General features: G+C 51.6%; 2 protein-coding genes across 2 annotated transcripts; one reads left to right on the top strand and one right to left on the bottom strand.

The window, feature by feature from the left end:
- Positions 1 to 1,682: 1,682 nt before the first annotated feature.
- Positions 1,683 to 26,081, bottom strand: LOC308261756 (uncharacterized protein; the record flags this gene model as incomplete). Its single annotated transcript, XM_080693873.1, has 5 exons — positions 1,683 to 2,609; positions 6,015 to 6,146; positions 6,546 to 6,599; positions 23,770 to 23,931; positions 25,362 to 26,081. 5 exons carry the CDS (start codon positions 26,079 to 26,081, stop codon positions 1,683 to 1,685), a joined length of 1,995 nt encoding a protein of 664 aa, XP_080549999.1.
- Positions 6,562 to 7,323, top strand: LOC308269139 (uncharacterized protein; the record flags this gene model as incomplete). The annotated part of the gene is made up of 1 exon (XM_080704315.1): positions 6,562 to 7,323. One exon carries the CDS (start codon positions 6,562 to 6,564, stop codon positions 7,321 to 7,323), a length of 762 nt encoding a protein of 253 aa, XP_080560441.1.

The raw sequence follows: 26,081 nt of genomic DNA, 5'->3' as shown, positions 1-26,081 counted from the left end.
AATTATATTGTCATGTAAAATTTTATGTTTTTGCTCAGCCTGGGAAAAATCTCCATTAAGTCACATGTCTACTGAAAACCTTCAGAGCACTGACATTTTTTATATTACATGTAAATGAATTGCATTTATCGACCCATCTGTGATTGCCTGTCTTGTTACAGAAGACTATCATGTGTTGGATGCCATTTTGGGCCATATTAGTATTTCATGTGAAATTAGCAGAAAATTAAGTATTTTCTGAAGTATTTGTGATTCACTATTATGTACTAGTTGGATTATCAAAAATTCATGAACCTTCATTACTTCTATTTGAGAAGTTCCTCCATTTTTTAAAATGAAGTTTGTTATTGACGGGACTTGAAAGTTTTCCCCAATATTAACTCCATGTCGGAATAATTTATATTGAATTTGAAGATCATTTACCCTATTTATCTCTTATTCTATTATGTTTTGTGAGCAGTCTCTGTTAGCCCTTTAATGAATGTTTAAATGACTTTTGTTGACAAAGGAGAATTACATAGTAAAACTCTACAACATGATGTTTTTTTTTTTCTTTGTGGTACTGGGGTTCCTGGAAGCCCTTCTACCTCCGGGCTACACTCCCAGACCTATTTTTACATTTTTACTTGGAAACAGGGTCTCCTAAGCCAGCGCGCGCGGCTGGCTTCGAACCTGCGCGATCCTCCTGTCTCTGCCTCCCAAGCGCGGGGATTACAAGCGTGCGCCACCACACCCGGCTACAACATGATGTTTTGATACAGATTTACACTGTGGAGGGGCTAGTGCATTTTTTTGGTGTGTTGTGAGAGTATTTAAAAACTACTCTTACTAATTTTCAACTATAAAATACATTTTTGTATTTTATAAAAAATTGCTAACGATAGTTACCATGTTCTCAATAGGGCCCTTGGACTTCCTCCTCTAGTCTAACAGAAGCTGAATCTTTGATCAAAATCTACCCTTCTGCCCTTGGTGCTCACCACCCGATTCTAGCTTGAGTTTAATGTTTTAGGTTCCCCATATACGAAATGATAAAGGAAGGTTTTTTATTCAATTATCATTCAATACAAGTATTGAATGATGTCCCCAAAGCAGGTAGATGAGCGGGACTTCAGGGGCCCTTGAGTGAACGTTGCCACGTGACTTCAGGAAGAGAAGTCCCACCGGGCTTGACACCAGCTGCGCCCTTTCCGCTCACACCAGCGCGTCGGCTAAGGCAGCACCACGGAGACAGAGTTCGGGACAGAGTGTGTTTATTGCTGGGTTTGTATTGTAGGGAAGAGTTTGTTTATGGCGTTTCTGGCTCGTCGACACCATGGCAGGTGGGGGCCGGTGGGCAGGCTCTGAAGGTACTGGCCTCAGGGACCACGGGGCCACGCGTCCAGATAGCTAGAGGTGGGGATGGGCTCTGAGAGCAGGTGCCAGGGGGTTACGATAGCGGAGGAGAGCAAGAGGGGCATACATACACCACAGCAAATGCGGCATGGGGTTCCAGGGTGGGGGCAGGTGAGAGGGGAGCCTCTGCTTTCAAATCTGGGAAGCCACAGCACCAGGACAGCACAGGGGGGGGGGCTGCCTGTTCCGGAAGGCGGGGTTCAGAACTGCGAGGCACTGCTCTGGTGTGAAGCTCAGGCCTCCGTAACAAGCCCAGGCTGGAGCCTCTGGGGGCTGTGGCCACAGCCTCAGATCTTGCACTGGCAGCACACGGGGGCACAGCAGCTGGACTGGCCGCAGCAGGGCTTGCAGCAGCTGGACTGGCCGCAGCAGGGCTTGCAGCAGCTGGACTGGCAGCAGGATGACCCACAGCCTGAGGAGCAGCAGGGCTTGCAGCAGCTGGACTGGCAGCAGCAGGGCTTGCAACAGCTGGACTGGCAGCAGGATGACCCACAGCCTGAGGAGCAGCAGGGCTTGCAGCAGCTGGACTGGCAGCAGGATGACCCACAGCCTGAGGAACAGCAGGGCTTGCAGCAGCTGGACTGGCAGCAGCAGGGCTTGCAGCAGCTGGACTGGCAGCAGCAGGGCTTGCAACAGCTGGACTGGCAGCAGGATGACCCACAGCCTGAGGAGCAGCAGGGCTTGCAGCAGCTGGACTGGCTGCAGCAGGGCTTGCAGCAGCTGGACTGGCAGCAGGATGACCCATAGCCTGAGGAGCAGCAGGGCTTGCAACAGCTGGACTGGCAGCAGCTGGACTTACAGCCTCCACAGGAGCCACAGCCCCGCTTGGAGCCCCCACAGGAGCCACAGCCCCCTTTGCAGCCCCCACAGGAGCCACAGCCCCCCTTGCAGCCCCCACAGGAGCCACAGCCCCCTTTGCAGCCCCCACAGGAGCCACAGCCCCCCTTGCAGCCCCCACAGGAGCCACAGCTGGAGCAACAGCAGGCCGGCACACAGCAGCACACGGGCTTGCAGCAGCACACAGGCACACAGCAGCTGGAGCCGCAGCCCCCACAGCTGGAGCCACAGCCCCCACAGCTGGAGCCACAGCCCCCACAGCTGGAGCCGCAGCCTCCGGAGCAGCCACAGCAGCCCATGGTCTTGGAGGTGGAGGTGGGTGAGTCGGAGGCGGGGTAGAGAGGAGGTGTGGGTGTGGCCTGCTGGGCCTGGGCCCTCTATGTACCCGCCGGGCTCAGGTGAGAGGCCGGGCACAGTGACTTCCTGCTTCCTGTTTGCGCCCTGTCTCGTGTCAGCACTTGTGTTCCAGAGCTCACAGGCACCTGTTGGCTTTAATCCAACATATACTACCCAAGGTTTCTAAGTCGGTCTCATTTTATATTTTATTTCCTGTATAAGAAAATACGGATTCAGGACATTTGGGGTCTTTGAGCTGGTCATCTCTGGCCACACGTCATGGATGGACCAAGGTATCTCGTCAGCTCTCTGTAATGTCTCTACCCCAACCTTCCTATTATTTAATTTTCATGTTAATACCAATCACCCCACATGCCGGCTCCGGGAGTGTTAGCGTTTCACTTGGTAGTGGGGTGTCTCCTGGGCTCTCCAGCTAGTCCAAGGCCACCAGGGTGCCAGCCCTTGAGGTGCACTGACCTTTCTAGCCCAGGGAGAAAAGATGAGCTGGGAGCTGCCTGGCCCGTTGCAGGGTGTTCATGAATCGAGGGGAGGGCTACCCATTCTTGGTCTGGCCCGCACCTGCCCCTACTCTCCCTCCTGTCCACACCACAAGCATCTCCTAGCTCCTCTGCGGTCCTGCAGATTGCTCCAAGCTCACACCAGAGAACATGGGAGGCAACTGAGTTCTTCTTCCTATGTGGCTCCAGTGGAGACTACTTTGACTTCTAATAGTTGGAGAGAGGGAGGGGAGAATTCAGTATCTTTTCCAGCATAGTGCTCTGAAAAAAATTCTTTTATTATGACTAGCACTTTGTAAATTTTGCTTTTATCATAATCCATCATCAGTAACTATGTGAATTTTTAAGATTAGTATCAAATTTGAGGATGTATCTGTCAACAATCTTTCATATCTGAGCTCTAACATTTGGAAAACAGTTTCAAAACAGAACTCCTGTCTCTATACTTGAAAGCTTTTCCCCTCTACTTCCTACAGTAGTAGGAAGGGACTCCCTTCCTCCTGGACCCCCCCCCCCTCCGGCTATCTCCCTTTGTGTCGTTGACACCAGGCACATGCCACAGGGGAGATCGGGAATAGTTGGGGGCCATCCATCCTCTAGAGGATGATAAGCTAGTTAACTTTAGCTGCAAGAATCCCATCAATGCCTGCCACTAAGCCAGATTAAATTCCCCCTCCAATGCCCTTTCACAGAGCCCCAGAATGACAACAGCCCTGAAGTTGTTATTTTGAATCTGCACCGAATCTATAGATCAAACACAAGTGATTTTAACTGCAAATGTTTACGACCGTTGTCCTTGCCCCATTCGATACAAGGCAGTCCCTATCAAAATACTAATGTCATTCTTCACAGAACTAGAAAAAATTCACATGGAAGAAGAAAAGACCCAGAATTGCCAAAGCAATTCTGAGCAACACGACCCACCCCGGAGGCATCACAACGCCGGGTTTCAAACTCTGCTACAGAGCTGTAGTAACAAAACAGACACAAAGGGCAACAGAATAGACTGAGGACACGGAGACAGGTCTTCACACTTACAGCCAACTGGGTTTTGAAAAGGAGCAAAAAATACACGCTGGAGAAATAGCAGCACGCCCAGCCAGTGATGCTGGAAGCACTGGGTCTCCACATGCAGAGGAGAGAGACCAGACAAAAGTCAGCTCAACACAGCCCAAGACCTGGAAACGAGACCAGAAACTTGGCAATTACTAGAAGAAAACATAGCACCAAGTCCCCAACATACAGGCTGGCAGGGACCTCCTCAATAAAGCTCGCAAAGCTGAGAAAATAAAACCAAGAATCAGTAAGTGGGACGGCATCAAATTAAAAAGCTTCTGCAAGCTGGGTGTGGTGGCGCACACTTGTAATCCCAGCATTCGGGAGGCTGAGACAGGAGGATTGTGGTTCGCGGACAGCCTGAGCTACTTAGTGAGGCCCTCTGCAACTCAGTGAGACCAGGTTTCAAAATAAAATATAAAAAATAGGGCAGGGGGTGTAGCTCAGAGGTCAAATGCCCCTGGGCTTCTGCACAGCAAAGCAAACAATCAAAAGTATGGAGAGAGAGCCTACAGAATGGGGGGAAATCTTTGCCAGTTACTCCTCTAATATGTAAAATATCTAAGGAACTCAAAAAACATATCACCGAACAAAAAACAACACATAAAAAATGGACAATTGAACTGATAGACACCTCTCAAAAGAAGAAATATAAGTGGCCAATAAATATATAAAAAAAGTTCAATATCCCTAGCAATCTGGGAAATGCAGATCAGCTACCCCAAGGTCTCATCTAACTCCACTTAGAATGGCAATCGCTAAGAACACAAACGATAATAAATGCCGGCGAGGCCGGGCGCGGGGGCGCACGCTTGTCAGCCCGGCACTCAGGAGGCACTGAGGCAGGAGGATCGCGGTTCGCGGACAGCCTCCGCTACTTAGTGAGGAGGCCCTCTGCAACTCAGTGAGACCCGGTTTCAAAATAAAGAATAAAAAATAGGGCAGGGGGTGTAGCTTGGAGGCTGAATGCCCCTGGTTCCATCTCCAGTATCACACACACACACACACACACACACACACACACACACACACAATGCTGCCGAGGATGGGGGAAAGTGGAACGCCTACATACTGTTGGTGGTACCGCTAACCAGTACAGCTGCTGTGGGGACCAGGGCGGAGATTCCTCAGGCCACTGGAGTTGAACCACTGCGCAGTCCAGACACGCCGCTCCTCGTCGCCTAAGGAACTGAAGTCAGACACCGTAGCGATACCTGGACCTTCATGTTTAGCACGATTCACGAGAGCCAATCATGGAAGCAACCCGGTTGTCCATCAGCAGATGAACGGATGAAGAAAACGCGACGGATACACAATGGAATTTACTTAACCCGGGTGTCCATCAGCAGATGAATGGATGAAGAAAACGCGACGGATACACAATGGAATTTACTCAGAACAAAACACAGCGAGTCACTTGCAGGACACTGGGCGGAGCCGGAGGAGTCTACGCTGTGGTCAGCCGGTCAGGGAGGTCAAGGGCGATGTGTCTCACCTGTGGGAGCCGGAGAGAGAAGGGGCTTCAGATAAAGGGGGAGAGAGATCGGTAGAATAATGGAAGGGGCTTGGGGAGGAGGCGAGGCAGGGAAAGAGGAGGCGAGGAAGAGATCAGCAAAGTGTTACGTCCACGTACGAAGGCGTCGCCTCGGCTCTCGCCCACATATCGTGGCGGGAGAGGGGGCCGGCGGGATCGGAGGGAGACACACGGAGCGCCGCGTGCACGGGTGTTGGCGTCACTTTGCATCTCTCCGTGACGTATAATTACAATGCACCAATAAAATTATTTAAGCAACCCACCCGCGTTTGCAGACTTAACACGTGTGCACATTGTCATTTGACTGAAACCCTTCGGTCAGCCTGCCGGTATCCCACCTGCCGCTGCTGCACCCGCCTCTCTTCTGCATCCAGGGAAATAACACGAGACATGGCTGCAGCGAGAAGGTCGAGTCCCCTTGAATCATGGCAAGGTCTTAGGAGGGGGCCCTTAGGCGGTGAGTGCGGGTTCTGGAGAACGGTGGACGGCGTTCTCCAGAAGCCAGGGCCCGCCGGTGCCAAGGGGTTGGCTGAGCCTCTTGTGTTCCCGTCTGTCCCCCAGAGAGCTGCCCGTGTGACCTCATGGTGGGTGCCCCTGCTAGGCAGACCTGGGGTCCTGGGGTGCACTGACTGCAGGTCACACAACAAGGAAGAGATCAGATTTCGAACCTGAGAAGACTGCTAGAGCAGGAGGTCAGCAGAGCCAGGAAACCCGTGCAGCAAACGAGTGTGACTTCCAGGAAATACCGACACACAGGAGGAAGTGACCAGCTGCCAGCAGCACCTGGCAGGTATAAAGAGTGCCCCATCCCAGAAGGCTGCACACCGCACACCTCCCTCTCTGCCTGCTCCTCTATCTGACCCACCCACCTCGACCGCCAGAACCATGGGCTGCTGTGGCTGCTCCGGAGGCTGTGGCTCCAGCTGTGGGGGCTGTGGCTCCAGCTGTGGGGGCTGCGGCTCCAGCTGTGGGGGCTGCGGCTCCAGCTGTGGGGGCTGTGGCTCCAGCTGCTGTGTGCCTGTGTGCTGCTGCAAACCTGTGTGCTGCTGTGTGCCGGCCTGCTGCTGCTCCAGCTGTGGCTCCTGTGGGGGCTCCTGTGGGGGCTGTGGCTCCTGTGGGGGCTCCAAGGGGGGCTGTGGTTCCTGTGGAGGCTCTAAGGGGGGCTGTGGCTCCTGTGGGGGCTCTAAGGGGGGCTGTGGCTCCTGTGGGGGCTCCAAGGGGGGCTGTGGCTCCTGTGGAGGCTGTAAGTCCAGCTGCTGCCAGTCCAGCTGCTGCAAGCCCTGCTGCTGCCAGTCCAGCTGCTGCAAGCCCTGCTGCTCCTCAGGCTGTGGGTCATCCTGCTGCCAGTCCAGCTGCTGCAAGCCCTGCTGCGGCCAGTCCAGCTGCTGCAAGCCCTGCTGCTGCCAGTCCAGCTGCTGCAAGCCCTGCTGCTCCTCAGGCTGTGGGTCATCCTGCTGCCAGTCCAGCTGCTGCAAGCCCTGCTGCTGCCAGTCCAGCTGCTGCAAGCCCTGCTGCTCCTCAGGCTGTGGGTCATCCTGCTGCCAGTCCAGCTGCTGCAAGCCCTGCTGCGGCCAGTCCAGCTGCTGCAAGCCCTGCTGCGGCCAGTCCAGCTGCTGTGCCCCCGTGTGCTGCCAGTGCAAGATCTGAGGCTGTGCCACACCCGCCTGGTGGCTCTAGACAGACACCGCCTCGTCACAGCGCAGTCACAGCTCTGGCCCGAGGTTCTGGAGCTCAGGAGCCGCAGTGGGCTCTGGAGCAGCTTCCCCAGGACATCGAGGGCCCTCCCTAGCCCACCAGGGGACCGTGGATGAAGGCTGAGCAGCCTCCCTCCAGCACCGCTCCCCCAGCTGTGGCCTTCTGCACCCTGAGCCCGGCAGGCCTGGACGCTCCTGCTGCGGCCGTCCTTAGGCTCCGCTAGGCCCGGAGCCTCCACCTTTGATTCCTCTAATAAACTCTCCCTCACAGCCCTGTGTTCTGTGTGGTTCTTTGCTTGACGTCTTATTAACCCTCTGTTTCCACACCCTCCTCCCCGGAGCATCTCCCTGCGTGGTTTCCGGCCTCCCATGGGCGTGGGACCCTCTGTTCATGGACTGTCTGTGGCTAAGCCCCACCGTGTGTGGGCTCCTGTGTGCCCCTGCTCCTCGGGATGCAGGCCATGGCGCCTGCCTCAGGGTGCAGAGCAAGTACCCTGCGGAGCGGGGGTCAGTGGGGTCCAGCAGGCCACTACGGGTGATTGGATGCCAGGGGGGATGAATGAGGGGTAGTTAGGCGACTGTCACAGAGACTGGAGACAGCCGGCCGCCCAAGGAGTCTGGGTAGATTAGGGAGAAAGATGGCTGGGAGGATGACGGACTGGGAGGACGGAGAGGATGGCCTGTCGTGGTGCCTGCGTGAGCGAGGGTGCCCAGCTACCCTTTCCCCATCTCCTCTGTGTCCTGAGTGTCACCGTGCCCTGGCTGACCTCTGACCCGTAGTTGCAGGTCTCTGCAGACTTGAGCCCGCGTGGGGCCTTGCACATTCCCGGGCACTGAGAAGCATGTCGGGCTGTGGCCGCACACTGAGCCGAAGCCCTTACACCCTGCACGGTCTCTCTGCAAACATCGCCGGAACGTCCCTGGGCCTTGTGGTCCTCTTGAGGAAGCTGAGCCCTCTGGTGGTCTGCTGAAATGCCTGGATGCTATCCTGGCCTCTGGGGTCGGCTCCTCTGGACCCCAGCCTGCACCATCTCGGAGGGGTTCCCACCTGTTGAGGGGACTTCCCGGCTCAGCGTCGGCTGCATGATGAGTTGAGAAGTTCACGAGGCCCACTTCATTGGTCACAGGTACAATTGTGCGTAAACCCCACAGGACAACCTTAGTGCTCATTTAAGTGATTCTCTCTTTCAAGGGGATTTAGCACCACGAACTGGGAAAGCCACCCGGATGGGCCCAAAGCACCTGCTTCTGGGCAGTGCCAGGCCCTGGCCAGAGCAGCCCTGCCCAGGGAGAGGACAAGGCTCACTCACAGGGGCCAGTCTCAAGCTGTCAGTGTGGGGGCTGCAGACCTCAGAGGAGTGTGTGCCCGTGTGTATGGGGGTGTGTGCACATGAGCATATTGTGAGTGTGTGTGTGTGTGTAGGAAGGCCTGCGAGCCAGTCTATGCCTTGGAAGCGGGGGACAGCTCGGGCTGCTCCCTGCGTGGGCCCCACACGCTCAGAGCTACCTGGCTTTGAACTTGCAATCTTTCTGTCTCAGCCTCCCAGGTACTGGGATTGGAGGCGCGCACCACCACACCTAGCTTAGCATTAGCTTTTTTTTTTTTTCCAGTACTGGGGATGGAACCCAGGGGCATTCTACCTCCGAGCTACATCCCCAGACCTATTTTTTATTCTTTATTTTGAAACAGAGTCTCTCTGAGTTGCAGAGGGCCTCACTAAGTAGCTGAGGCTGGCCGAGAACCATGACCCTCCTGTTTTAGCATTAACTCTTAAATGCCTGCAGGGCTCTGCAGGTGGTCCTGCCCAGGCCACGGTGCTGAGAAGCTGCTGAGTCTCTGGAGGTGGGGGCTCTGGCCCCGCATCTTCAAGTCCTGCAGGGCGGCACTGCTCCCCGCCACCCTCAAGAGTGAGACTGCACATGTTTTTCTATTTTCATAAAAAGAATCAGTTGGTAGCCGGGTGTGGTGGTGCACACTTGAAATCCCAGTACTTGGGAGGCTGAGACAGGAGGATCACAGGTTCTTGGACAGCCTCAGCTACTTAGGCCCTCTGCAACAGAGTGAGATCTTGTTCCAAAATAAAAAACAAAAAAATAGGGCCGGGAGTATAGCTCAGAGGTAGAATGCTCCTGGGCTCCATCCCTAGTAACAACAACAACAACAACAACAACAACAACAACAACAACAAATCTGTCACTCCCTCTTGGATTCACAACTATCATAGTCCTTATTCCATGATCAGGAAACCACTCTTTCTTCCTGCAAAGTTTTCGATTGCTTGAGATTTTAAAATTAATATTCAATGTATTAGTTATGTATAACTAACAACAAATGATAATAAACAACTATATACATTTACACTTTTATTCTGGGGATTGAACCCAGGGGAATTCTACCTCTGAGATGTACCCCTAGTCCTTTTTATGTTTTTTATTTTGAAACAGAGTCTTATTAAGTTGCTGAGGCTGGGCCTCAAAAATCTCTCATCCTTCTGTGCTGGCCTCCTCAGTACTGGTATTACAGCGTGTGCCTCTATACCCAGCTATTACCATTAAAATTTCTAGAACTTACTCTTACAGGCCTTATAAGGAGAATTATAGTTATAAACAACTTATACATAGAACTATTGTTATCTATAAACCACAGATACAATAAATTTAAGAATCACAGTCAAAGGGTAACTACGGTTTTGTTAACTCAAGTTGAATTATCCTAAGCTTTTTTAAGCTAAATATTTCATCAATGTTAAAGGTTAGAGACAGGAAGGTTGCAGGTTCAAGATTAGCTTCAGTGACTTTGTGAGCCCCTCAGCAACTTAGCAAGACCCTGTTTTAAAACAAAAGAGGGCTGGGGTTGTAGCTTGAAGGTAGAATGCCCCTGGGTTCAATCCCCAGTACCCAAAGCATGAAAAAATTAGATAAATTCCCTTTAACATTGAAACCTTAAGCACATATTAGTTATATTCTGTTCACCTTTGTGATTACACCACAGTCCTTGCACGCTCTGGTGTTTTTCTCTTTCCTCTCCAGCGTGGAGCTCCTGTTGGTTTCTGTTCAGGCCCATTGACTCTTCCTCGGCCAGGCTCGGTCTGAACTGACCGGAGCTCGAGGAAGCTGTTTCGCATCCCATTAGAGTGGGTCCCATTTCCGGCATTCCTCCCTTCTTCTTCGAGTTTCCGCCTCTGTCTTGGACCGGCCACCTGTATTCGCGAACAGCCAGTTGTCTCTACCCCAGCCTCAGTATACCACTCACAGCTGACCAGGATTTAAATCCTGGTCCCATCTGCAGCCTCCCGGCCGCTGAGACTGCTTCCGTCGCTCACTCTCTCTCTGGACGATGCTTTTTGCTTGCAGTACATTTTGTTATTTATTTATTTACTTTTGTGGAAAGCAGGCCATGATGCCTGGGGTAAAAGCATTTGTGGAAATGGACCTTCCGGGATGTGTGGCGAGGTGCGGGGGCCAGGGCTGCCTCTGATGTTCACTGTGGGAACCCAGGCAGGCTCCTGGAGGCAAGGCTTGCTGGAGCGCGGGGACCCCACAGCTGGGTAGTTTATAACAGGCGCGTCCTCATTGAGCATCCAGGATTTTCCCATCATACCCCCGGCAACCCCACCCTGGCCCTGGTCCCACACGGGCTTCTGCTCCTGTGAGTTGAGATTCTCTGGGTCTGCTGCCCGTCTCTCTCATTTTGGGGGGGGGGCGGCAGTTTTTCCTGCGACCCCAGTTTTCCCATAGACCTAAGAGCTGTTTTTCAGTGTGTTCAGGTTGTTTTTGCCGTGTGACTCCCAAGCTCCTCGCCTTCTGGGCTGGGAGGCTTGCCCTTTAAGACACTTCCAAAGCCTCGTCTGCTGCTTAATCAGTGTTTATGGACTGGCTTAGTAAAGCCTATAAACAAAATGAGCACGGAGTCCTCAGCCCGCCCACCTCTGCTGCCGTTTACCATCTTGACCTTGAAACGCAAGTTGGCGAATAGATGACCTTGATACTGGGTCTTGTCTCTCAAGGTTGAAGAATTAAATTCGCGGGCAATAGAAGGGAACGTGTAAGAGCCCGGAGGTTTATTTGAGCCAGGGAAGAGTGGAAACAACATCCTGTTGGGCTGTGGCGAACACTGAGAGCTGCAGGGCCTTTGGAGGGTTGCACGCCAGCATCCTTGGGGTCCACGAGACACAGCCACAGCTGAAGAGGGGACCGCGGGGCGCCCGCGCAGGGAGGGGGCCGGAAACGCCAACACGTAAGGCTCGCGGGCAGCCAGTTTTTATCCTGGTGTGTGTGTGTGTGTGTGTGTGTGTGTGTGTGTGTGTGTGTATGTGCGTGCGTGCACGTGTGTGCGTCCCTCATCTGTCCCCAGTTGGCCTGATTTGAGCCTGGGACCCAATGTCCGTGGTCTGGTTTCAATCCTTAATTTGAATCTCTGTCTTTTAGAGTCCCCTTGTGGCTGGCCAGTTTTCTCTGCTTCCCGTTCTCTCGTCCGGTGTCCCCCCTCCTGGTCACTCGTGGGATCTGCTCAGACCATTTGTTCCCAGAGCTCAGCCGGCAGAAGAGGCTCACGTGGCGTCTGTTTCGTTGTTGTTGACTTTGTGGTACTGGGGATGGAGCCCAGGGGCATTCTACCCTGAGCTACACCCCAACCCCCCTTTTTTATTCTTTATTTGAAAAGGGTCTCACTGAGTTGCAGAGGGCCTCACTAAGTAGCTGAGGCTGACTGCGAACCTGTGATCCTCCGGTCTCAGCCTCCCGAGGACTGGGATTACAAGTGTGCGCCAGCGCGCCCGGCTCAAGAGTCTTCCCTTGTGCTGTTCCACTGTTATCCCTGGGTACTATCCACCTTACCTGCCTCTGATTTTTACAGGTGGTTTCTCTCAGTCCTGCCTGCACCTGGTCTCTGACCCAGGCTGCCAAATTCCCTATTTTTTCAACCATAACACATGTTTCCAATGGAAAGCACACCGTGATTTGTTAAGATTATTTAATACTAAAAAATCTCTTAGGAGCTGGGCATGGTGGTGCACACTCGTAATCCTAGTACTTGGGAGGTTGAGACAGAGGATCATGAAGATTTGAAGCCAGCCTCAGCTACTTAGACCCGATACAACTTCATGAGACCTTATTTCAAAACAAGATAAAGAAATAGGGCTGGGGATATAGCACAGAGGTAGAAAGCCTTTGGGTTCCACCCCCAGTACCGCACACAAACAAAAAAAAATCAAGTCAGGGGTTTTTAGTATATTTGCAAAGATAAGCAACCATATTATTGCCTCTCCAAAAATGTCCACAGAGGTGGAAATGTAAATAAGTACAGTCCCTAAATTAAGAAGTGGCTAGGCGTGGCCACACATACTTACAATCCCAGTTCTTGGGAGACTGAGACAGGAGGATCGCAGGTTCGAGGGTAGCTTCGGCAAGTAGTGAGACTCATTTTTAGCAGCCTAGTGAGATTCTGTTTCAAAATAAAAATAAACCAGCGAGGCCGGCATCGGAGCCTGCCGTGAGGCAAGGCCGGTACTGGGGCCTCCGAGGCCAGGATAAGAGCCTGCCGAGGGGTTAGGCCAGTGCTGGGGCCAGTGAGGCCGGCATCGGAGCCTGCCTTGAGGCAAGGCCGGTACTGGGGCCTCTAGGCCAGGATAAGAGCCTGCCGAGGGGTTAGGCCGGTGCTGGGGCCAGCGAGGCCGGCATCGGAGCCTGCCGTGAGGAAAGGCCGGTACTGGGGCCTCCGAGGCCAGGATAAGAGCTTGCCGAGGGGTTAGGCCGGTGCTGGGGCCAACGAGGCCGGCAGCGGAGCCTGCCGTTAGGCATGACCAGTGCTGGGGCCTCCGAGGCCGGGATCGGAGCATGCCGAGGGGTTAGGCCGGTGCTGGGGCCAGCGAGGCCGGCATCGGAGCCTGCCTTGAGGCAAGGCCAGTACTGGGGCCTCCGAGGCCAGGATAAGAGCCTGCCAAGGGGTTAGGCCGGTGCTGGGGCCAGCGAGGCCGGCATCGGAGCCTGCCTTGAGGCATGACCAGTGCTGGAGCCTCCGAGGCCGGGATCGGAGCCTGCCGAGGGGTTAGGCCGCTGCTGGGGCCAGCGAGGCCGGCATCGGAGCCTGCCGTGAGGCAAGGCCGGTACTGGGGCCTCCGAGGCCAGGACAAGAGCCTGCCGAGGGGTTAGGCCGGCGCTGGGGCCAGTGAGGCCGGCATCGGAGCCTGCCGTGAGGCAAGGCCGGTACTGGGGCCTCCGAGGCCAGGATAAGAGCTTGCCGAGGGGTTAGGCCGATGCTGGGGCCAACGAGGCCGGCAGCGGAGCCTGCCGTGAGGCATGACCAGTGCTGGGGCCTCCGAGGCCGGGATCGGAGCATGCCGAGGGGTTAGGCCGGTGCTGGAGCCAGCGAGGCCGGCATCGGAGCCTGCCGTGAGGCAAGGCCAGTACTGGGGCCTCCGAGGCCAGGATAAGAGCCTGCCAAGGGGTTAGGCCGGTGCTGGGGCCAGCGAGGCCGGTATCGGAGCCTGCCTTGAGGCATGACCAGTGCTGGGGCCTCCGAGGCCGGGATCGGAGCCTGCCGAGGGGTTAGGCCGGTGCTGGGGCCAGCGAGGCCGGCATCGGAGCCTGCCGTGAGGCAAGGCCGGTACTGGGGCCTCCGAGGCCAGGATAAGAGCCTGCTGAGGGGTTAGGCCGGTGCTGGGGCCAGCGAGGGCGGCATCGGAGCCTGCCTTGAGGCAAGGCCGGTACTGGGGCCTCAAGGCCAGGATAAGAGCCTGCCGAGGGGTTAGGCCGGTGCTGGGGCCAGTGAGGCCGGCATCGGAGCCTGCCGTGAGGCAAGGCCGGTACTGGGGCCTCCGAGGCCAGGATAAGAGCTTGCCGAGGGGTTAGGCCGGTGCTGGGGCCAACGAGGCCGGCAGCGGAGTCTGCCGTGAGGCATGACCAGTCCTGGGGCCTCCGAGGCCGGGATCGGAGCATGCCGAGGGGTTAGGCCAGTGCTGGGGCCAGCGAGGCCGGCATCGGAGCCTGCCGTGAGGCAAGGCCGGTACTGTGGCCTCCGAGGCCAGGATAAGAGCCTGCCAAGGGGCTAGGCCGGTGCTGGGGCCAGCAAGGCCGGCATCGGAGCCTGCCTTGAGGCATGACCAGTGCTGGGGCCTCCGAGGCCGGGATCGGAGCCTGCCGAGGGGTTAGGCCGCTGCTGGGGCCAGCGAGGCCGGCATCGGAGCCTGCCTTGAGGCAAGGCCGGTACTGGGGCCTCCGAGGCCAGGATAAGAGCCTGCCGAGGGGTTAGGCCGGCGCTGGGGCCAGCGAGGCCGGCATCGGAGCCTGCCGTGAGGCAAGGCCGGTACTGGGGCCTCTGAGGCCAGGATAAGAGCCTGTCAAGGGGTTAGGCCGGTGCTGGGGCCAGTGAGGCCGGCATCGGAGCCTGCCGTGAGGCATTACCAGTGTTGGGGCCTCCGAGGCCGGGATTGGAATCCTGCCAAGGGGTTAGACCGGTGCAGGGGCCAATGGCCAGCATCGGAGCCTGGCGTGAGGCAAGTTCACTCCTGCGGCCTCCAAGGTCGGGACCAAAGCCAGCTTAGGGGTTTGACCGGTTCAGGGGCCAGCGAGACCAGAACTGGGTCCTCCCATGAGGCAAGGCCGCTGCGTGAGCCAGCGAGGTCCGGATCAGTCCACTGAGTAGCCAGGCCACTACTGGGACCATCAAGAGTGGGATTGGTACTTGCAACACAGCATGCACAGAGAAATATCGCAGAAAATATAAATCAGACGCTTCTCTTAATCAGCAATAACTAGGAGGAAAAGGGCAAGAGGAAGAGGTTGAGCTATAGAAAGGGCCCTATAGTGAAGCAACTAATGTGATCAATCAGAGGGTATGTAATACTGGAGGACGGAGCCTCTTTAAAATGCAGGAGGTACATAAACAAATGTATCAAGGTAAATCACCAAAGAAGTGTGGGATGGAGGGAGGGGGAGGGAATGGGACGGGGGCTGGAGGAGGGCTAATTGGATGATGTGTGCTTGTATATCCTCTCAAGTCTTGTACTCCAATGTGATTGATATATGACTACAATGCACCAATTTAAAAAATAAATTAATTAAAAAAAAAATAAAAATAAAATAGGCAGGGGTGTAGCTCGGAGATAAAATGCCTGTGGGTTCGATCCCCCGTCCCCGCAGACCCCAAATCTATCCTGTTGATTTCCGTGCACACAGTACGTTACGGACTGTAGCGACTGCGCCGTACAGCAGGGCTCTTGAAAGTCCTCCTCCTTCCCGACGGAGATGCCGGGTCCTTTGGCCAACATCTCCCCAGCGTTTCCCCTGCTCCAGCCCCTGGGATGATCGTTCTACTCTCTGCCTCTGAGTCCAGCGTTTTGAGACCCCACTTGGAAATGAGGACAGAGTTTCTTACCGTGCCTGACAGTTCACATCACAGAATGCCCGCCAAGTTGATCGCAGTTGGCACAAACTATACAAATTATACAGTTTTCTCTCTCCTTTTTCTTTTCTCTTTTTTTCTTTTTGCAGTTCTGGGGATTGAACCCAGTGCATCCTACCTCTGAGCTATACCCCAGCCTTAGCTTTTCTTTTCTTTCTTTCCTTTCTTTCTTTCTTTCTTTCTTTCTTTCTTTCTTTCTTTCTATCTTTTATTTTTTTTTTTATTTTTTGTAGTACTGGATTGAAACCCAGGGACTTTCTACCTCTGGGCTGTACTCCCGGACCTATTTTTTTTTTTTTTTTTGTGGTACTGGGGGTGGAACCCAGGGGCTTTTCTACCTCCGGGCTATACTCCCAGACCTATTTTATACTTTATTTGGAAACAGGGTCTCACTAAGTTGCTGAGGGCCTCACTCAGTAGCTGAGGCTGGCTTTGAACCTGTGCAATCCTCCTGTCTCAGCCTCCCAAGTGCTGGGATTACAAGCGTGCGCCACCACACCCAGCCTCTCCCAGACCTATTATATATTTTATTTGGAAACAGGGTCTCACTAAGTTGCTGAGAGCCTCACTAAGTAGCTTAGGCTGGCTTCGAACCTGTGCGATCCTTCTGTCTTAGCCTCCTGAGCACTGGGATTACAAGCGTGCGCCACCACACCTGGCTATTCTTTCTTTATTTTTAAACAAGGTCTCACTAAATAGCTGAGGCTGGCCATGAACCTGCCTTTCTCCCATCTCAGCCTCCCAAATATTGGGTTTACAAATGTGTGCCACCACGCCTGGCCTCCTTCATTTTTTTCTTTTCTGCTTTTCTTGTTTTTTTTTTTTTTTTTTTTTCGTTTTGTTTTGTGCTATTACAGGTGTGTACCACCATGCCTAGCAGACAATAAGTTTTAAATATTCTCACCACACACACACACACACACACACACACACACACACACACACACGTGAGGTAATGCATGTTAGATAGATTGATATGGTCATGTCTACAAATATCAAAGCATCATGTTGTATAGTAAACATGTATGTATTGTCAATAAAAATATATAACATAAAAACTGAAAGATTAAGTCAGGCATGGTGGTGCACACTGGTAATCTCAGCACTTGGGAGGCTGAGACAGGACATGGACAGGTTCATGGCCAGCCTCAGCTACTTAGTGAGGCCCTTTTCAACTCATTGAGACCCTGGGGGTATAGCTCGGAGGTGGAATGCCCCTGGGTTCCATCCCCAGTACTGAAAAAAAAAAAAAAAGAAAAAAATTAAAGACTAAGATAAATTTTTAAAAGGAAAAGAAACCAGTCTTCTTCCTGTCCCCTCTTTGGGATGTTTTCTAGAAATGGACTCACTTGGTGTGTGGCCTGGCAGGCCGGGCTTTGTTCACTTAGTTTGAAGTGCTTACGGGTCACTCACCTCGGAGCATAAATCAGAACTTTATTCCCTTTAGTGGTTAAATAATATTTCATCATACGGATTTACCACATTTTGCTTGTCTATTCATCAGTTCGTGGACATGTGGCTGTTTCTACTTTTTGGCAATATTGTGAGTAATGAGGCTTTGAGCGTCTCCAGACAAGTTTTGAGGGGATATGTGTTCTCAAGCCTCGTGGGTACGTACCTGAGACTCGAATCGCTGGGTCATATGTTAACTCCATGTTTAACATTTGATGGACGGCCAAACTGTTTGAGAAAGCTCTGTGATGGTGGAGTGCTTGTCTAGCATGTGTGAGGCCCTGGGTTCAAGCCCCTGTAACAAAACAAGCAAACAAACAAAAACCCCAGCTAAATAGCAGCATGGTCCTCCATCCCCACGAGCAATGCACAAGGGCTCCGACGTCCACATCCTCACCGACCTTGCTATTATCCCCCTTTTAACAGGGCCACCCCGAGGCCCTGCTGCCCCAGCTCCCTGCCTGGGAGCCAGCTGACCGGAACTGACGTGACCGCTGAAACCATGAGCCCCAGACCAATCTTTCTTCCTCTGAGTTGTGCTCGTCAGGTATTTTTTTTTTATCACAGTGGAGAAAATGCTGTGGACTGTGCCTGCTGTGGTTTGGGCTAGCACTTCCCTAATGAGTAAGACTGTGCCCTTTTCACATGTTTATTATGCATTTCTCTTTCTTCCTTGGAGAAATGCCTATTCAGATACTTGCTAGGTCCTAAATTGGGTCATTTGTCTTAGTTTATATTCATTATCAAATATGTGATTCAAAATAGTTTTTGCCATTCTGTGGGTTTTCTTCTCATTGTATTGACAGTATCCCTTGAAACACAAAAGTTTAATTTTTGATGGAGTCCAGCAAACCTATTTTTCTGTTTCTCTGTCCTCTCCTTTCTCCCTCCCTCCCTTCTTCCTTCCTTCTTTCCTTCCTTCCTTCCTTCCTTCCTTCCTTCCTTCCTTCCTTCCTTAACACATGATTTTTAGAGGATCTTCCAGGCCCACACCATCACACGGCCACTGTAATAGGATAAGAAAACAGAAGAATGAGCAACCAGGCTGGAAAGGAAGAAGTAGTGTGATCTCTTTGCACAGAAGTGATTATCTTTTATTCCAGAAATCCTACGGGATGCACACATGTAATTCTTAGTGCTGATTTTTTTTTTTTTTTGCCAGGTCTGGGGATGGAACCCAGGGCATTTGATCTCCAAGCTACATCCCCTGCCCTATTTTTTTTTATTCTTTATTTTGAAACAGAGTCTTACTAAGTTGTGGAGGGCCTCACTAAGTAGCTGAGGCTGTTTGTGAACCGCGATCCTCCTGGCTCAGCCTCCCAAATGTTGGGATTACAAGCGTGCACCACCATTCCTGACTATTAGTGCTGATTTTAAAAGGAGCTTAGCAGTTGCAGGTCGCAACATCAATATGCAAAATCAACTGTACTGCGCACGCTAGCAAAAGAGCCATCCAAAAGGACCTTAAGAAAACAAAGGAATAAAACACCTAGGAGCAAGTGTAACAAAAGAAGAAGCAAAAGGAAGTCACGAATTAACAAACATCACTGAGAGAAGTTAAAGGTGGTGAGAAAACGCCCCATGGTACTTTATCAGGCGACTTAGTATTGGGATTAAGATACTCCAAAAGTGGGTCTACAGATTCAATGGAATCCTTACCACAGTCCCAGGCTTCTTTTTGCAAAATTAGCAAGCTCTTCCTGCAATTCGTGGGCACTCAGGGACTCCAAATAGTTGCAACAATGTTGAAAAAGGCCAACAGAGCTTGAGGATGCACACATCCCTAGTCACACCCACTGGGATGCTGTGAAAAAGGCCAACAGAGCTTGAGGATGCACACATCCCTAGTCACACCCACTGGGATGCCGCTGACTGAAAAGGAAGACAGTAACAAGCATGGCTACAGTTCTGAAATGTGCTGCAAAACTACAACAACTGAGAGAGTGTGATGTGTAAGTAAGGGAAGACATGGACTTCCGGGAAAATGGCGACCAAGAAAAGCAGCGTTTACGCGTCCTGCTAACACTTGATCTCTTTTGCCACAAAATCAGCGCTTTTCATAGCCAGAAAACACCATCAGCAGAGAAGTAAAAAATGTAAACACAAGGGACAGAGAAAAAGAAGACTAGAAGAACAACCAGAGACCAGAAATCAAGCCTGCAATGTGGCAGTGGAGCCGCGCCAGCGCCATCTTCCCTCACAGCACCAGGCTCCAGAGAGGAAAGGTAAACAAGGAGCTGAAGTGAGCAGCTGCGGATCATTCGGGTGTATTTCAGCAGTTCTTCCAGCGCAAAGAACGCCTAGAACTCCCAGTGTCCAAGCTCATCAAGCCTTCCAGGGACTCAGAACGGAGCTCAAAACCAGAAAAGAAATACACCAGCCTCACGGCCGAGGGTGTGGCAGCGGTGCCATATTGCCAGCAGCAACAGCGAGTTCACCGCTCCCCACCACAGCTCCAGATCTGCGCACACAATAACCATGAGTGAAATTGCGGCCCCTAAAGGAGAAATCCCTGTACTGCACTCTCAGGGACTTGCGCAGCTTTGATAAGCTCCCTGGGTCTGAGATTTTGCAGTCTAAACCAGTGAAGGAGTAGCGGTGGCAGAGATGCCACACCCTAGTCGCAGCTCCCCCTGGGGAAAATGCCCAGCCCGGCACCCCCACGGTCTCGCGCAGCCTTGATTAACTCCCTGGGTATGAGATTTTGCGCTACAACCTAGTAAAGGAGTAGTGGTGGTTGAGATTACCACAGACTTGAGATACAGAGCACCCTAAGTGAAGTTGTAGTGACCTAGGGAAGGCACAAACTTCTGAAATCATGGGAAAGAGGAACAACAATAGAGCACTGAATGCCCACGATACCATATTACCAGAACCTGATAACACAGAAATTCAGAGATCTCCAGAAGATCAAATCAGGAATATAACTGTAGAAATAATACAGGACCTTGGAAAAGAATTTAGAGAGAGTCTAAAAGAAATAAAGGAAGCAATCATTGAGGTAAAGGCCTCAATTCAAAGTATAAACAATCGATTAGACCACATGGAGAATAGAATCTCGCTCCTAGAAGATGATCACTCCAAAAATGAACGCATAGTTTCTAATTTAGAAAAAAAAATCAGACAGCAGGAATCTGACATTGAAGAAATATGGACCCATTTTAAGAGAGCTAACCTAGGATTAATTGGAATAGAGGAGGGAAAAGTAGGTGAAACCAAAGGGATCAACAATCTCTTCAAGGAAGTAATAGCAGAAAATTTTCCAAACATAGAGCAAGAGGTCAATACACAGGTCCAGGAAACTTACAGAACTCCCTTTAGAGAGGATCAGAGAAGAGGATCCACATGCCACATAATTATCAAAATGATCAATGTGGAAGCCAAGGAGAGAATCTTAAAGGCAACAAAAACAAAAGGCCAAGTGACATTCAGAGACAAATCAATTACAATCACTCCAGACTTCCCAAACCAAGTTATGAAAGCCAGAAGGGCATGGAGTAACATATTCCAAACTCTGAAAGAAAACAACTTCCAGCCAAAAATTTCCTACCCAGCAAAACTTTCTATCAAATTAGATGGGGAAATAAAAAGCTTCCATGACAAACAGAAACTGAAGGAATTTATGTCTTCAAAACCAGCGCTAGAGAAAATACTCAAAGAGATAAACTGCAAAGCAGAAATAGGTAACACACGCCAGAACCAAAGAAACAAGATTTCCCATCCAGCAGACAGCTAAGCAAAGAAGAATATATTTATGTGTTTATTGATTAAAATCTTTGGAGATTCATTATTTATTTGTCTTTTATCTATTTCTAAATTGCATTTCTAAATTGTATTGTTTGCTTTTATTGTTGCTAATTTTTAGGATTTCTATTTGGAATATTAATATACCTTCAGGTATAGCATTTGGACATATTTTACCCCATTCTATCAGTAACTTTTAACTCTGTTTACATTGTCTTTGGATGTACAATTTTTAAATTTTTTTTAGGAAGTTTGTTTATTCTTTTGTTGCCTGTGCCTTTGAAATCATATCCAAGAAATCACTGCCAATTTCAGTGTTGTGAAGTGTTATGACCCAGATTTTCTTCTAAAAGGTCTTTTATCTATTTTGAGTTAATATTTGTATATGGTGTTAGGTAAGGGTCCAATTTTATTCTTTTTCATGTAATTATTATTTTTCAACAATATTTAGTCAAAAGATTATTATTTCCTTTACCAAATGTTCTTGGAAACCTTGTCAAAAATAACTTGACCACATATGGAAGAATTTATTTCTAGGGTCTTTATTTTACTCCACTGGTTTATATATCTGCGCTTATAGCAGTACTACACTGTTTCAATTATTGTAGCTTTATAAGGTTTGAAATCAGAAAATGTACATCTTCTAGCTTTGTTCATTTTCGAGATTGTTTTGGGTATTTAGAGTTCATATTTCATATTAGGATAGATTTTTTCTGAAAAAAAAGAGGTACGATAGTTTTACCTTTAAAAAAAAGAAAAAATATCCTCTGGTAAGAAAGCAAAAAGAAATACTGAAATGTTATCTCTAAGTGATCAAAAGTTTGATATCAGACAAATGAATCTGTTAGGTGAGATTAGCATTGTTAATTTTGGATAAATTGCTATAATATTAGATGTCAACCACTAAGCCAAGCGTGGGAAGGAGGGATGGGGAGGGAACGGGGTGGGGGTTGGGTAGGGCTATCTGGGCGATGTGTACATGTATGTCTACACAATTTTGTATCCCATTATGATGTATGAATACAGCGCACCAATAAAAAAAATAAATAAAAATAAGGGAAGACGCAGACGGGGGACCAGCAGGGAGGGTCCTAAGATGAGGCCTTCCAGGCCTGGCCAGGCAGCTTCAGTGAGAAGATAAGAACAACTCAGGAAGAAGACTGCTTTCAACAAAGGCTCCTGAGACGCTGGGGACCCAGCAAATGACTGAAGGTGAGCCTTTATTATTATTATTTTTAAATTTTTGGTGGTACTGGGGTTCCTGGAAGCCCTTCTACCTCCGGGCTACACTCCCAGACCTATTTTTACATTTTTATTTGGAAACAGGGTCTCCTAAGCCAGCGCGTGCAGCTTCGAACCTGCACGATCCTCCTGTCTCTGCCTCCCAAGCGCGGGGATGACAAGGGTGTGCCACCACGCCCGGCTGAAGGTGAGCCTTTACCTCCCGGCTTGGCCAAAGGAACACCAGCAGTAAGTCAGAAGAAAACTCCAAATAGGCTCTTGATCCGACCACAAGGCCCAGTCTAGAAAATTATTGGAGGAAAAATAGGTTAAGTCTTTGTGACCTCGGATTAGGAAGTGGGTCCTTAGATATAACAAGAAAAGTAACATGGGGTGTTTTCTCACCACCTTTAGTTTTCTCAGTGATGTTTGTTAATTTGTGACTTTTTTTTTTTTTTTTGGTGGTACTGGGGTTCCTGGAAGCCCTTCTACCTCCGGGCTACACTCTCAGACCTATTTTATATTTTTGAAACAGGGTCTCTTACGCCAGTGCGTGGCTGGCTTCGAACCTGCTCCGCCTCCCAAGCGCGGGGATTACAAGCGTGCGCCACCACGCCCGGCTGTGACTTCCTTTTGCTTCTTCTTTTGTTACACTTGCTCCTAGGTGTTTTATTCCTTTGTTTTCTTAAGGTCCTTTTGGGTGGCTCTTTTGCTAGTGTGTGCAGTACAGCTGATTTTGCTATGGATGTTGCAACCTGCAACTGCTAAGCTCTTTTTTTTTTTTTTTTTTTTGGTGGTACTGGGGTTCCTGGAAGCCCTTCTACCTCTGGGCTACACTCCCAGACCTACTTTTTTACATTATTATTTGGAAACAGGGTCTCCTAAACCAGTGCGCGTGGCTGGCTTCGAACCTGCACGATCCTCCTGTTTCTGCCTCCCAAGTGCGGGGATTACAAGCGTGCGCCACCACGCCCGGCCTGCTAAGCTCTTTTTTTTTTCCTGGTGGTACTGGAGTTCCTGGAAGCCCTTCTACCTCCAGCTACACTCCCAGACCTATTTTATACTTTTATTTGGAAACAGGGTCTCTTAAGCCAGAGAGACTGGCTTCAAACCTGCGCGATCCTCCTGTCTCCGCCTCCCAAGGGCAGAGATTACAAGTGTGCGCCACCACGCCCGGCATGCTAAGCTCTTTTTAAAATCATCACTAATGGTTATGTGCGTGCATCCTGTAGGATTTCTGGAATAAAAGATAATCACTTCCGCGCAAAGAGATCATGTTACTTCTTTTCCAACCTGGTTGCTCATTCTTCTGTTTTTTTTTTTATCCTATTACAGTGGCCGTGTTATAATATGGGCCTGGAAGGTTCTCTAAAAGCCCATGTGTTGAAAACCTGGTCCCCAAAGTGGGACGTGGCTGGGGAGAGTGGTCGCAGGCATGTGCCCCTGGGGACTGTGTGTGTTCCTAGCCCCTCCTCTCACTCTCTCTGCTCCAGCTGCCATGAACTAGGCATAGTTTTTCCTCCTCCACCCGAGGCCCTGCACCCAAGCTTCCTGCCTGGGGGCAGCTGATCATGAACTCACCTGACCTCTGAAACCCTGAGCCCCAGACAAATCTTCTTCCTCTGAGTTGTGCTCCGTAGATATTTTCATGACAGTGGAGAAATGCTGGCAAATACAGACTACAACTGTGGTGCCGTGCGGAATAGACATGTCAAATGTGGACGTCCTTTTCCTGATCCTGATCTGAGGGGGGCAATCTCCAGGTTTTCGTGATTCAGTATGAGGCCGGCTGTGGGTAGATGCCTTAATCAGGTTGAAGGAGCTCCCTTTTATTCTTTGGCTGGACCAACACTGCGAAGTCTGTGAGTAGTCAGAGGGCACCTTTGTTTCTTACGGAGTCCAGAGACAGAGAGAGTGCAGGTTCCGCGTCTGAGCCCCGCCACACCATCCCTGGCCTAGGAAGCAGCAGTTTCTATTTTGCCCTTCAGAAGGCAACATCTCAGGGAAACAGATCATTTTAGATTCTCAGGGAAACAGATCATTTTATTTTATTTATTTATTTATTTATTTTTGGTGGTACTGGGGTTCCTGGAAGCTCTTCTACCTCCGGGCTACACTCCCAGACCTATTTTTTATACTTTTTTTATTTGGAAACAGGGTCTCCTAAGCCAGCGGGCGGGGCTGGCTTCGAACCTGCGCGATCTTCCTGTCTCTGCCTCCCAAGCGCGGGGATTACAAGCGTGCGCCACCACGCCCGGCTGAAACAGATCATTTTAGATTCAATTCCGCTCCTCGGGGCCTGGCTGGGCAGAGAGACCACCCCTCGGACTCCTTCCTAGGCACCCACGCAATGACCTCCTTCTCCCCTGGATAGAGGTTGAACGGGGGACGAGCGGCAGTTTTCGATTCCAACAAACACAAGCTATAAATCCAACTAAGACCCAGCACGGATGCCCGTGCACTCTGGGAGGAAGCGTGCATCATTAATTCATCACTCATTCATTCATTCGTTCTTTGTGTAACCATACGCACACTTAGTGGTTCCTCCATGAACTAACAAACAGCAGTTTATGGAGTAACAACTGAGCCTGGCCCTGGAGCCGCGGTGTCGACAGCAGGGAGTCAGTCATCTCCCGACGGAACTAGAGTCACACCCCCCAGCGAGAGGGAGGGCGAAGGAACGAGGCGCAGGACAGCGAGGCGGTGGACAGAGGTCATTTAGTGGAGCGCTTGGGCCCATTTGGTATTTAATAGACTCATTTTGGTCAGACAGGTTACATGGGAAACACCAGCCAGAGCTCAGCGGCTCCTGGCAGGCAGAGGAAAGGAAAGGTTAGTGCCTCCCACAGATCAAGAGCAGGGCTTGGGCCACCCCTGGCCTGTGGGTCATTTGCAGCATATCCTTCAAGCCACTTCAAGGCGTGTGGGAGGAGGCGAAAAGTGCCTGGTGTGTGTGGCAGGGCCTCTTATAAGGACCACGCATGGCAATGAGTCATTTCTTTCCCTCTGGATCTGGGGGAGAAAGTGCTAAGCCAGGAGATGCCAGCTGCCAGCTCTGCAGGACAGGGGCTTCAGGGTGAAGGGAAGGGCTACAGCTGCTTGCTGGGAAGCATGGGTCTTCAGCACGCCTGCAGATCTGTGGCACAGCCTCAGATCTTGCACTGGAAGCACACGGGGGCACAGCAGCTGGACTGGCAGCAGCAGGGCTTGCAGCAGCTGGACTGGCAGCAGCAGGGCTTGCAGCAGCTGGACTGGCAGCAGGATGACCCACAGCCTGAGGAGCAGCAGGGCTTGCAGCAGCTGGACTGGCAGCAGCAGGGCTTGCAGCAGCTGGACTGGCAGCAGGATGACCCACAGCCTGAGGAGCAGCAGGGCTTGCAGCAGCTGGACTGGCAGCAGCTGGACTTACAGTCCCCACAGGAGCCACAGCCCCCCTTGCAGACCCCACAGGAGCCACAGCCACCACAGGAGCCACAGCCCCCCTTAGAGCCCCCACAGGAGCCACAGCCCCCCTTGGAGCCCCCACAGGAGCCACAGCCCCCCTTGGAACCCCCACAGGAGCCACAGCCCCCCTTGGAGCCCCCACAGGAGCCACAGCCCCCCTTGCAGCCCCCACAGGAGCCACAGCCCCCCTTGGAACCCCCACAGGAGCCACAGCCCCCCTTGGAGCCCCCACAGGAGCCACAGCCCCCCTTGCAGCCCCCACAGGAGCCACAGCCCCCCTTGCAGCCCCCACAGGAGCCACAGCTGGAGCAGCAGCAGGCCGGCACACAGCAGCACACGGGCTTGCAGCAGCACACAGGCACACAGCAGCCGGAGCCACAGCCCCCACAGTTGGAGCCACAGCCCCCACAGCTGGAGCCGCAGCCTCCGGAGCAGCCACAGCAGCCCAT

Source organism: Muscardinus avellanarius (assembly GCF_963383645.1).
Source record: "Muscardinus avellanarius genome assembly, chromosome: 1".
Lineage (NCBI taxonomy): Eukaryota > Metazoa > Chordata > Mammalia > Rodentia > Gliridae > Muscardinus > Muscardinus avellanarius.
This window is presented reverse-complemented; position numbering and strand designations above follow the sequence as displayed.